General features: G+C 47.0%; 1 protein-coding gene across 2 annotated transcripts in view; it reads left to right on the forward strand.

Annotated features, from left to right (window-relative positions):
• Nucleotides 1–13,209, forward strand: part of DNMBP (dynamin binding protein) — a 583,091-nt gene that overhangs the window by 539,580 nt on the left and 30,302 nt on the right. For both annotated transcript variants that reach the window (XM_086922586.1, XM_086922587.1), the window contains 2 exons: nt 7,258–7,449; nt 8,704–8,902. In XM_086922586.1, the coding sequence (XP_086778712.1) occupies nt 7,258–7,449; nt 8,704–8,902 (391 nt within the window). The remainder of the gene's footprint in view (nt 1–7,257; nt 7,450–8,703; nt 8,903–13,209) is intronic.

The following is a 13,209-nucleotide window of genomic DNA, read 5'->3' on the forward strand; positions in this document are numbered from 1 at the left end:
GCGATTCTGATGTTATTTCGCCGAGATCTCTCTTCCAAATCCTCTGCTTTATTTTTGATAGTGTCAAGTAGCCTTTCCATCTCTTTACACTTTCGGGTCGTTCTGTGTGATTCGTCTTCCAACGCAGATATACGCGTTTCAGCCTCCACAAGACGCTCTCCATGTTTGTCCAATTTAGCCGCCATATTATCAACCCACAATGTGATGGTATCCAGTTTTCCATTTATGTCCTGCAGACTTTCTTGAATGGCCTGCAACACCCCTTCCATGCCGGTTCCAGAGCCACTATCAGCGTCTAGTTCAGTATCCGAGTTTGCTGTCATACTTCTGTTGGCCTTTTTCGCTTCAAAAGACAGCTTGGTCTGCTGCTTGTCCGATTTGCCCATTTTCACCTAGTTAAGTGCCTCAGTCACAGGAATGGAGTATAGCTTGTACACTTGATGCGCTCATGGTGGAGCGTAAGCCTTTCTCTATAGTGCGTGGTCCCGGTTGCACCACGACCCCACTGCCGATCTAAATTCTCTGCGGATATGTAGCGGGCGTCTTGATCTTAGTGCCTCTCCAGACTCGACTTCCCCCACCACATAAACAGAGCAGTCCATGATAGTGCCAGGAAAACTGTTCTCTCAGAGCTCCTCGCCTTTCTCCCCAATTTTTGGCGCTATTGTCAGTTCACTGCGAGCCCATTAACCACGCATCATGAGTTTTACGGTTCATTAGCCATCCGACCAGGAACTTTACATTTGCCACACCTCCTTAATGCAGCATTCTGGCATTAAGTAGTGGGATCATCTGCTTTGATGCAATTTGATGTGCGTTGATGCAGGTTACCTTCTCTTGCTTTGTAATCGCGCCTTACATCCGATCTTTTATTGATGCCCTTTCACACCGGAGTACCTCCGTGGAGCGCCATGCAGTAGGAGCACCAGGTAATGCTAATATACAGCGGCTACGAACTTAGCAGTATCCGTGCTGGACCCGCCCCACAGAGCACATGCGACTTAGCCGGTTATAGCGAAAGCGTCGGCCTCTTTTAGACGCTATTACGAAGAGCCGCTTTCCTTCGCACTTTGCACGCGTCACACATTAATGGCCGCCGCCTCGCTGTCCGCCCGCCATCTTGTGCCGAATGATCACAGCCACAACCATCAGTGCCTTATTAGTTCCCTTTAAACACTGCTCGGCATCCCGATATCAATGCGTGGCGTACGCCGTCTCTAGCGAACATCAATCACACAGTTTGCTTACTGAAATGTGTTGTACCCCCGATTACAGCACCGCACCCGTACTGGTCCTAGTACACCGTTAGGGCCCCGCCATTCTGAGCGATTTCAGCGCAGATCACACGCGCAGCTATTTTTCCCAATTTGTCATCTGTAAGCGCATTTCACCACATTCTCGTTGCTCTTGCCATGTGGACAACACCTTCCGATCTCCAGTTCTGATATTTGCTGCTGGTTTCACGTCCGCAGATCGCCGTTATTTACACATCTTGGTCCTGACCGGCGGAGCCGTCTTGGGAGGCAGCCAACCCGCAGTGCGCCCTCTAGCGCCCCCTTCCCTTGCTGAAATATAATGTAAGTTTGGCCATGCCATTTATTGCTTCTTTCTATAACTCATCCTCTAGCGCAACAAAGTGAAGGAGCTCATTTGAAAAGATGTATTATAATAAGTTCTGTAAGTTACTGAAGAAAAGATATCTCTGTAGTGATAGCCAGGCAATATCATAATGCCCTTTGACACCACTGCTAGTGTTTTTAGGTCTCGCAGAGAGACCTATTGCAACCAAACCACAAAACTGACTTTTTACGATGAGGATTTCCAACAGTTCACGTGAATCACGTGTGACCACAAGCTCCTCGTGCACGAGCTCGCATTTGATCATCAAAGGCAGCCCTGCCTCCCTCACACAAGCTTCTCCCAGCAGGCCGTCCACCCCCCTTCCTCTCCATATGGTCGCTCGAGTTGCAGGCAGCCCACCCCCTCCCTCTCCAGCGACTGTCTTCTGTGACTCGCATTCCATCATCAAAGGCAGCGAGAGCTTCAAAGGCATCAGATTCCCCGCCCACTGCTTCACACTTCACGCCGCCAGGCCGTGACTTGTTTTACTTGTTACAGTAGCATTGATGTGACTTGTTTCCCATGGCGCCTGGTTCGCTTCTCGTTGTTCTGTTGGCTTAGGTCCTCCAGCCTGTACAGGAAGCCGTGCCGGCTCTGCTTGTTTTTTTTGGATCCATTTCACGGCAAAGCACTGACGTCTTGCAGACCCATATTTGCGTACAGTCAGCCAGCCGTCAGCTGCACCATGAGCAGAGACTCTAACGACGGGACAGCACGCACATACACCCACAAATGCACGCACCTCCTGAACCCTGGCTCGGGGTCAGAGGAGTTCTTTGTTTGTTGCAAGGTTTAGGAATCCTTCCCCCTACCGGATTCCTGTGCCCCCACGACTATTTTTTTTTATAACCGTACATGGGTCACTTCTTTCTTCCCAGTGGCCACTTACGTTGATGGGAGTGACTGATCCACGATCACGTGCCTTTGCTGTTGAAAGTGTTCAGTGAACCAAAATGCACTTTTGATGCTTGAGGGCATCTTTGCAAAGCTCCCGGGGTGGTGGTGTCTGAACTCGGCACTGCTCGATGTTACTTTACACAACATGATTGTTCCAGACCTGTCACAGCCGGACATTTCTTTGCCCTGGGTTGGTTGCAGCGGATCTGAGACTGACTGCCTGACAGCTCCTTGTAATTTCTCCGTAACTAGCAATGGCTGGCATTTCTCAGTACATCTGCCGATTTACCCATCTCTCACTGTCTTCCGGAACAAGTCAGGGGGAGGATCCCATGTATTGTTTAATGTCCCCCAAAATACCATCTCCCTGTCTGGGTTTCTAAGCAAATCTTTCCCTGAACGACTTCCAGTTATCTACTGGAGAAAGTGGTCCCGCCCCTCGCTTCTATGCTCCTCCCCCACACACATTACCAGCAGCACAAACTTATGCGCACACAGTACGACAAACACACCAGCAGCAATTTACTCACTCACCCATCACCACACCCAAGTATGCAAACACACCCACTGGTTAATTAACACACAAAGCGCAATACTAGCAGAAGAGTACTTCACCATAGACAGAAACTCCGCTACACACGCATCTTGCACACGCACATACAGCAAATACACACCACTTACACCATAAGCACCAACACGCTTGGAATAGAACACATTAGCACTAGACTTACCAGCACAATGCACACAACGAGAGAAAACATACACTAGTCACCCCACCAGGGCAGTGTATCAACATCAGCAACCCATACTCACAAGCACACACCATTACTATGCGCGCTGCAAACACAGCTTGCACACACAGGACACACATTCTGTCATAACGCACACATCATGCGTACATAAAAGAAAACATGCCCACAGCATACATTGCGGGCGCAAACTAAAGACCCTGCACACAAAAAACACCACCCCACGCACATATATGACCAATTAAATGCACACAGCAGTCGCGTGTATCACCCAGGCGCACGCATGCACAGCAGAGACAACGCATCAACAAAGCGCACATATTACATACGAATGCAGCACTCCAGCAACACCACACACCATACATAAGGAAATGCACACAAAGCACATCGCCATCACACAGGCGAACCCAGATGCATATCCTAACAGCACCTCATGCACAGCGTCACATATCACCGGCACCACACACACACAATGTTTATTATCCCAGCCTGACATGACATTTGTAAGGACAGCTGCAGAACTGGTATTTTTTCATGTATGTTGTATTTATTGAAAAGACAGGGAACACAAACACATCTCCTGCCTCAATCCCAGACAAAGGGGAAGGACAAAGTGTTCCAGATGTGCACTTCTGCATATTCCCAGCCCCAACCACGATTTTGTACCACGCTTTATTTTCACAAATTGTGCTTTTAAAGGGTTGCGATATTTCACAGTGGAGTCTAGCACTAAGTAACCATGGTTTCTGAAAAATGTGGCTCTGAGCTCATGACAATCTTGCTACACACAGGGTAACGTGCACAGACTCAACAACCAGGTCAAGAATGTCGCCGTCCTTAAACACAGTGGAGAGAGATCTCCCAAGCTCATTTGGTCTGCACATTAGTACTACTGTGTACATCGGATTTCGGATGTATGTGTACATGATTTCGTATTCATGTGTACATCAGATTTCGCATGATTGTGATTTCGTTTGAATGTGTTAAGTAGGAACAATGAAGGCTACACAAGAGGCTCGTCCCCTGCACGCTGTGGTTTCCCACCTAGTGGAGTGACCCCCAGCACGGTGCTGTCCACACTAGATGCTTGGGAGGCTGGTGGGGTTCACATCTACATTCTTGACACTAGAGCCGTGCCCTCAAACAGTAGCCGGGCCTCCTCCTTCTTCACGGTCCCCACAGGAGCCCAGAGTCCACAGCCAGGAAAGTCTGATTTCCCTCAGACCAGTAGACATGGCCTCATCTGCTCGTTCAAGTCCAACCTCTAACCTCACCAAAGGGCCAGAAGAAAGTCTGTGCAGAGGCATTCTCCCCTCACTGAAGGGGAGTTTATCATTAAAGGAAGGTGCCCCTACTTTCCGCTAGTGCCCTCAAAGATGAATTAATACTGTCCTGGGCATGGAGCCAGACAGTTACGTGTATTTGGCTTAAACTTTGAGAGGGAACTCTGTGCACCAGCCCTGGTTCTTTCTTTTCCTATTTCATTCTCTTTATTTTTTCTCCTTTTCTCTGCATCGTTCTTCCTTTCGAATTCTCTTTTCTTTCTTTCTAAATATTATTTTCCTTTGTTCTTTCATTCTTTCTTTTTCGTTCCCATTTTTTCTCCATACTCCATTTACTTTACCTTCATATCCCCTGTTTCTTCCTTCTCTGCTTTCTTTCTTTTGTCCTACTTCGTTCTGCCTCCATTCCCTTCTTTCCCACCCTTTTCTCTTCTTCTTTCCCTCCTTTCTTTCAGCCTTATCATCTTTCCCTGTCTTGATCTTTCGTCCCTTCTTCTTTTTTCTCTTTATTTGTATTTATTTCTTGTACGTTTCTCCATGTATCTCCTTTTTTCCCATTTTATTTTAACTTCTTCTCTCTTTGCCTTTGTACCTCTCATTTTATTCTTGCCTTACTCTCCATCCTTTTCTTGTTGTCTTTTTTTCTCTTGCCTTCTTTCCTCTTTCTCCATTCTGATGTTCTTATTTGTCTCTTTATGCCTTTCTCTGTCATTCTTTTTTCTTCTTCTCCTTTCATTCATTCATTTCACTGTTTTGTTTTTTCTTCCTTTCATTTTCTTCTCATGTATCTTTTTCCTTCACCGCCTTTCTTTTGCTCCTTTCCTATCTATTTCTCCTCATTTATTTCTTCTATTTTCATATCCTATCTTTCTCTGCCTTCTTTTTCTTTCTTTCTCTCTTACATGTTTTTCTGCACTCTGTCATCCTTCCCTCTCTGTTTCTTTCTCTCCTCTCCTATTTTTTCTCTCACATTCTCTATCTCTATTTATTTGTCGTTCTTTCTCACTTTTGCTGTCTTGGAGCAAAGGGGCAAAAACTGATCCTCAGGGACCACAAATGTACACTTTTTGCAGTACAGCTCATGTGTCATCAATGCTGTGTGCTGCTTGTATCAGGAATAGGGTACTCTAGGGGCAGTACCCTATGCCCTCACTCTAACTATCGGCCTCCCTCTATCTATCGCCCTCACTCTATCTATTGCACTAACTCTATCGCATCACCACAGCATCACTCGGCACCACCACAGCATCACTCGGCACCACCACAGCATCACTCAGGGGCACCACAGCATCACTCAGGGGCACCACAACATCACTATGCGCTACCACAGCATCACTGAACGCCACAGCATCACTCAGTGCCACCACAGCATCAATCTGTGCAACCATTCAACAACAACTAGTTCAAATATGTTCTCTCAATGTTTCAAGCTTTATTACAAATGTCACAAAAAGATGTTAATATTTCACTTCTGTTCTTGGATTTTCGTCACAATAAAATACACTGAACATAATCTTCACAAAAGTTATTTACAAAAGTTTAAGCTATTGCCATTATAAATCACAATAACTTTTATTTAAGTATTAATTATTTAAAAAAAAGACATTATTAATTGTAATATCAATACATCTAAGTCACGTAAATACAACACATATTACATTACAAATGCTATAGGTGTAACATTTGCGTAAGTTAAAACTAGCTATTAATTTCGCTATTTTCAAAACCAACACATAAATAAAATATTTGTCATTTACAAGACTAATAGCTCAAACTTTCCTAATGCGAGACCTATTGCATTGCAAATGCTTGTTTTAGGATCATATGAACTGGTATCATCTTACTCATTCTTTACTTAAGTCGAAAAATCTATAAACACAATGTTAAATTAATATAAAAATATAATATACAAATTATACAGGAAATGGTAAAGAAGATGGGTAGGCTAAGATTTTTATCATGGCCAAAAAGAAAGGAAATTTGACAATGTATACTTGTGCATAGGGCTTTTGCTGCCACATTCAAATATAGCTCAGGATATATTGTATGCTGTCTTGTCCCTTCGGTATCTTTAGTAAATAACCACGAGGAACTAAGATAAACTCGTAGATTTTCTAATTCTGCGCACTGCTTTGTTGACTTGGCCCAGAATGTGGTCTCTCATGAGAAACTAAACTCATGTACACCCATAAGCAAGGATATCCAAGGACACGTTGATATCTACGAGGTGTATTTTCATTATCTGCCTATTAAATCTATGCACCTGGATTCCAGAAGCATTGAAAATTGATATATCCGAGCCAAATTTGAAAACACATGATCTCAACGTAAGAAAGAATCTCTAATCCTCTTCTCTATTTGGCACTGTGACTCTATCGTCAGCCCCAAGCATGTCGTGACATCTCACTTATGACGATGTCTAGTTAAGGCCCTTTTTCAGTTCTGCTTCCTTCTTACTGTGCATGCACACTTTGACCTACAACCAGTTACACAAGACGACAGCCCTGGCATACCACACAAGTTAGAGATGCGCAGTATAACAATATTAAGTTACTATTACTGATTCTTTAACAAAACAATATTCTACGTAAATGTTGCTTGTGCGCGTGCAGTATTTTTGCAATTCTGCTTGACAAGAGTTCTAGGATATTCTTTGTACTTTGCTGCTGGTATACATTTTATAACATTCATTCCCTCTCGGGTTGCAGCTGCTTGGAGTTGCTGGCAGCGAAGGGAACCTCGTTGCTGTATTCCAAGAGGAGCACAACCGCGTTCTACAGCAGCTCCAGGTCTTCACCTTCTTCCCAGAGGTTATTGCAGCAGTCAGAAAACCCTTTGAGCGAAAGAGTGTGGAACGCCAGTCACAGTCTCAGCCTGTGAGGAAAACAATCCTGGGCCCAGTATGTATATTTAATCCCCCACCTCCTCCTCAGGTTTTGTTGTTTACCTCCTCCTCAGGTTTTGTTGTTTATTCAACATGTTTGTGATTGTGCAAAATAAGGTTCTCTTGTGTGGCTAGTTTTAAATGGACTTTCACTTCATAATGGTCTTTTTGTTAAGTTCCCTTGCTTACAAAATGGGAAGCAGCTTGGCATTTTGCTTGGGATTAGTAATGCACCAACATAACATTAAAATGCCTTCACGAGTATAAAGCATTTAGCTAAAATGCATTTAGCGGCAGATAATCATAGCACCTAAAATTGCTGCCTTGTTTACTCACTACAGTTACATTTTTTTTAACAATATCTAATCAGGTATTGTAAGTGGTATACAAACACATTTACCCGTGTGGGCATTTTTGCATGTGAAACTTAAACTATGCATCATAATGTTTAAACAAAATATATATTTAATTCATTGAACTTATTAGCAGATTTTTACAGTCTTTTGTATTCAATAAGAAGTCTCTCTTATGGCTCTAAATTCGAGGAAGGACAGACTGCTGAACTGTTTGCCCGTTTTAATTTATAGCCTGCAGTTTTAAGATGATTTTGGGTGCTTACCGTGGTATTGCATGTCGAATGAATACGCTGTGGCCTCATAGCTCTTCAAAATGGAAGTGGGGGGAAAAAGCAGGTCATATTAGCAATCTTTTCACTCAATGTCATCAGTGATTTCAGTGATGTAATTTAACATGTCTGAGTGATGTAATGTGAAATCCTAAGCAGTGCATGGTGGAGGAGCATTTAGCCCAGTACATTATAACTGATTTTTTTGTTATCAAACATTAGTTTACATCTCATTTAAACACCTAACTAGAACTTTACTTTAACATTTGTGAATTTCTGGGGTGTGTTTTTTAAGGTAAGGGAAGATCTTATTACCATACCTAAATATACCAAATCTTTAACCCTTGTTTTTTCGGTGATTTTCGGGTGTTTTCTGTAATCCTATTCAGCTAACTTGCCCAGTGTGCATGGCGCACAGCTGGAGGATGCCTGCAGGGCCCCCTTAAAGCCCAACCCCTCCCACACCTCTCTCTTGCCCCCCCCCCCCAAAACATTTTCCATTTACCACTTAGGATTGGCAAGTAGTAACAGTGAGACAGGATAAGGTCTATAACATGTTATCCTTTTTCATTAGTTTTTGAGCACTTCTGTTAAATACATTTTGTCGGATGAGCCTCTAACTAAATCTTTTGAATTCACTTGCAGCCAAACTACACAATGCAGTCAGACAAGCATAGAGTTGCCCTCCTGGCTAAATATCCCCCAGAGAAACTATTCCAAGCGGAACGGAACTTTAATGCGGCACAGGAATTGGACGTCTCATTGCTGGAGGGTGACATTGTTGGTGTAATCAAACAGCAAGACCCAATGGGCAGCCAGAATCGCTGGCTCATCGACAATGGAGGTGAGAGACCATGGAGACCTTCTCAGACCTACGTTAGTTTTATTAACTTTATGCAGAGGTCAGCTCGGCCTGCGATGCTGCGCTAGCTCTTTGCTATCTGTTTTTATAATTCACTGAATTGTTTTTAAAAGGCACATTTCTTACCTATAATTTGTCGCTCTGTGCTCGCCTACTCCCCGGTCCACCACAGAAAATCCTATGCTAATTGAGTGGAGGGAGAACACCGACCTCTACACTTCCTGATTGGGACATTCTTGGGCGGCCATCTTGGCAGGGTGACGCTCCAACTTTCCTCCGGCCCAATCTACTTCAGCATGAATGGCGCTAACGTGCAGCTGGCGCACCAAAGGCAAGCCCGTCTGCGCCAGACCGGGCCCAGGGGCCGTTGACCCCTGTCAATTTTTCTGGAAATTGTTTAACTTGTAGCTCCAGTTTCCTGCATGAGCTGAGAGGGGATACTAATTTCAACTGTTTACACTCTGAATATTGCCAATAACCCCTCTTACTGTCCCCACTGTGATTTTAAGCTTTTGACTCACAATAATTATAGGCCCCAAGCCAGCACCCCACTAAGGAGGTTTCTTTTAAATTGTAGATCGCTCCCTAAACATTCTGTCGAATTAGCGCTACTAATAGATGAGCTCAAGCCAGATGCTCTTTTCCTAACAGAGACCTGGCTCCAGATGGAAGCCGATCCTGCAATTATCCAAACCCTTCCTCAAGGGTACTCAATACTCAGAGCTGATCACATGAGCGGTAGAAGCAGAGGCTTGGTCATTATATTTAAAGACACTTTCAACTGCCGAACCACACTAAATACGCTATTAGATTGTGAGAGCATGGCCTTCTCCCTAGAGTTTTCACCTACAAGCACATTCTCCGGTTTGCTGATCTATCGCCCCCCGGGAGCCTTAGGGTAATTCCTTCCTAATCTCTCAACCTTAGTCGCCAATCTAGCACCGGCTCCAGCTAATTTTACGGTGCTTGGCTATTTTAATATTCATTTGGACGACCCTTCCAACCATGTAGCCAGTGAACTAGTACTGAGTCTCCCGGCGATCCAACTTAAACAAAAAGGATTTGCCTCTACACATGTCAAGGTCCATCTTCTGGATCATGTATTTAGTAACCTGCACAACCTTGTCGTAGGTACCCCTACGCCACTCCCATGGACGGATCACTTCCTGATTCCCCTAAGTTCTGAGACTTTCGTGCCTTCTCCCCCCATAGAGCAGTACCGATCCTGGAAAGGATATGGTCTAGGCCAGGGGTACTCCTAGTACGGCCCGCGGGCCAGTGGCGGCCCGGCAAGCCTTCCCTGGCGGCCCGCGGACCCCCGAGACATCATAACTGTGTTTCCCGAGTTTTTTTTTTAAAGTGTCTGCAGCAGCGAGAGAGACTCTTGCTGCTTTGTGGGGGCTGCCGGCCGGGCGATCCGAGGAATGGCCAGAGTAAAGCTGCAGGGGCCTAAGGAGAGGTGAAATACAAAGGCATCATTAACATGCAAATGGTCTTTTAATGACCTGTGAAGTGCTCGGGTGGCTGTGAGTGTGTGTGTGCCCCAGCTGGCGCACAGGCAGGGTGAGGTGACAGAGGGAGTGGGAGGGAAAGGGAGGGGGAGGGGGAGGGGGACGGAGAGGGAGAGAGAGAGAGAGAGAGAGTGAGAGGGAGTGAGTGAGAGGGAAGGAGTGAGAGGGAGGGAGGGAGTGAGTGAGAGGGAGGGAGTGAGAGGGAGGGAGTGAGTGAGAGGGAGTGAGTGAGAGGGAGTGAGAGTGATAGGGAGTGAGGGAGAGGGAGTGAGGGAGAGGGAGTGAGTGAGAGTGAGTGAGTGACTGAGAGTGAGTGAGTGACTGACTGAGAGGGAGTGAGTGGCAGAGGGAGGAGAAAGAATGAGTAAATGAGTAGGAGTGAGTGAGTGAGTGAGTGAGTGAGTGAGTGAGTGAGTGAGTGAGTGGGAGTGAGTGAGTGGGAGTGAGTGAGTGGGAGTGAGTGAGTGGGAGTGAGTGAGTGGGAGTGAGTGAGTGGGAGTGAGTGAGTGGGAGTGAGTGAGTGGGAGTGAGTGAGTGGGAGTGAGTGAGTGAGTGGGAGTGAGTGAGTGGGAGTGAGTGAGTGGGAGTGAGTGAGAGGGAGAGTGTGAGACAGAGAGAGAGAGGGGTTGAGAGGGAGTGAGTGAGGGAGAGGGAGTTAGTGAAGGAGAGGGAGTGAGTGAGGGAGAGGGCGTGAGTGAGGGAGAGGGAGTGAGTGAGGGAGTAAGTGAGGGAGAGGGAGTGAGTGAGGGAGAGGGAGTGAGTGAGTAAATGAGTTGAGTGAGTGAGAGGGAGTGAGTGAGAGGGAGTGAGTGAGAGGGAGTGAGTGAGAGGGAGTGAGTGAGAGGGAGTGAGTGAGAGGGAGTGAGTGAGAGGGAGTGAGTGAGAGGGAGTGAGTGGGAGGGAGTGAATGAGAGGGAGGGAGTGAATGAGAGGGAGAGAGTGAATGAGAGGGAGAGAGTGAGTGAGAGGGAGTGAGTGAGTGGGAGGGAGGGAGTGGGATGGAGGGAGTGGAAGGGAGGGAGAGGGAGGGAGAGGGAGGGAGGGAGGGAGGGAGGGAGAGGGAGGGAGTGAGAGAGTGACTGAGAGAGTGAGTGTGAGTGAGTGAGAGAGAGGGAGGGAGTGAATGAGAGAGAGAGCGAGCGAGTGAGAGGGAGGGAGTGAATGAGAGAGAGAGAGAGCGAGTGAGAGGGAGGGAGTGAGTGGGAGGGAGTGAGTGAGTGAGAGAGAGGGAGGGAGTGAGTGAGAGGGAGGGAGTGAATGAGAGAGAGGGAGGGAGTGAATGAGAGAGAGGGAGGGAGTGAATGAGAGAGAGGGAGGGAGTGAGCGAGTGAGAGGGAGAGAGTGAGAGTGAATGAGTGGGAGAGGGAGGGAGAGGGAGTGAGTGAGACGGAGAGGGAGTGAATGAGAGGGAGTGAGTGAGTGTGAGGGAGGGAGGGAGTGAGGGAGTGAGTGAGAGGGAGAGATGGAGTGAGTGAGAGGGAGAGAGGGAGTGAGTGAGAGGGAGTGAGTGAGTGAGAGGGAGAGAGGGAGTGAGTGAGAGGGAGTGAGTGAGTGAGTGAGAGGGAGAGAGGGAGTGAGTGAGAGGGAGGGAGTGAGTGAGTGAGTGAGAGGGAGAGAGGGAGTGAGTGAGAGGGAGTGAGTGAGAGAGTGGGAAGGAGACGGAGAGGGAGGGAAAGGGAGGGAAAGGGGGTGAGACAGAGAGTGAGTGAGAGGGAGGGAAAGGGAGGGGGACGGAGAGGGAGTGAGAGGGAGGGAGTGAGCGAGCGAGAGAGAGGGAGAGAGTGAGAGTGAATGAGTGGGAGAGGGAGGGAGAGGAAGTGAGTGAGACGGAGAGGGAGTGAGACGGACAGGGAGGGAGAGGGAGTGAGATGGAGACAGAGAGGGAGGGAAAGGGAGGGAGTGAGAGGGAGGGAAGGAGACGGAGAGGGAGGGAAAGGGAGGGAAAGGGGGTGAGACAGAGTGAGTGAGAGGGAGGGAAAGGGAGGGAGTGAGAGAGAGGGCGTGAGAGAGAGGGAGTGAGAGAGAGGGAGTGAGACAGTCGGAGTGAGACAGAGGAAGACAGGAGAGAGGGAGGGTGAGAGGGAGAGAGAGCTAGAGAGAGGGAGGGAGGGAGACCGAGAGAGATGTGTGTATGCCGGGACGGCTCAGTGGACGAAGGCGTCCGCTGCAGGGACCTATGATCAACCTCATGGTCAGTTTTATGTTGTTGCTCTAGCCCCTCCCCCTCCCCCACTGACCCTGCCCCCCCACCAATGCGGCTCTCGGACACAAACCAAACTGTAAATTTGGCCCCCGAGAGAAAGTTTGTGAGTACCCATGGTCTAGGCTATCCTCTAATCGTTGGATCGTAGCTCTTGAAGACACAAGTCCACTCAGAGATCCTAATCCCAATCTGGCCAGCAACAATTTTAATGTGTGGATCCAAACTTCCCATGACCTAGTTCACCCCAAGGAGCCGACTCACAAAAAAAACATACAGAAAACAGCCCTGTGGTTCTCCCCCAAACTGAGGGACTTAAAGCAATCATGTAAAAGACTGGAAAGAAGATGGAGACACAATTTTTCAGAGGCTAGGAAAGTGGATTACAGGAAGGCAATTAGGCTATACAAATCAGAAATCAAAATAGCCCAAACCACATTCTATGAAGAGAAAATAGTTACTGCCGCAAATTCACCTAAGGAGATTTTTCGCTTTGCGAAATCACTTACCACCTTACCATCACCTCCGTTATTGTACCCACAGCATGGAAATGTGCGATGGTTAGGGCCCTCCTGAAG

Source organism: Lissotriton vulgaris, chromosome 5 (assembly GCF_964263255.1).
Source record: "Lissotriton vulgaris chromosome 5, aLisVul1.2, whole genome shotgun sequence".
Lineage (NCBI taxonomy): Eukaryota > Metazoa > Chordata > Amphibia > Caudata > Salamandridae > Lissotriton > Lissotriton vulgaris.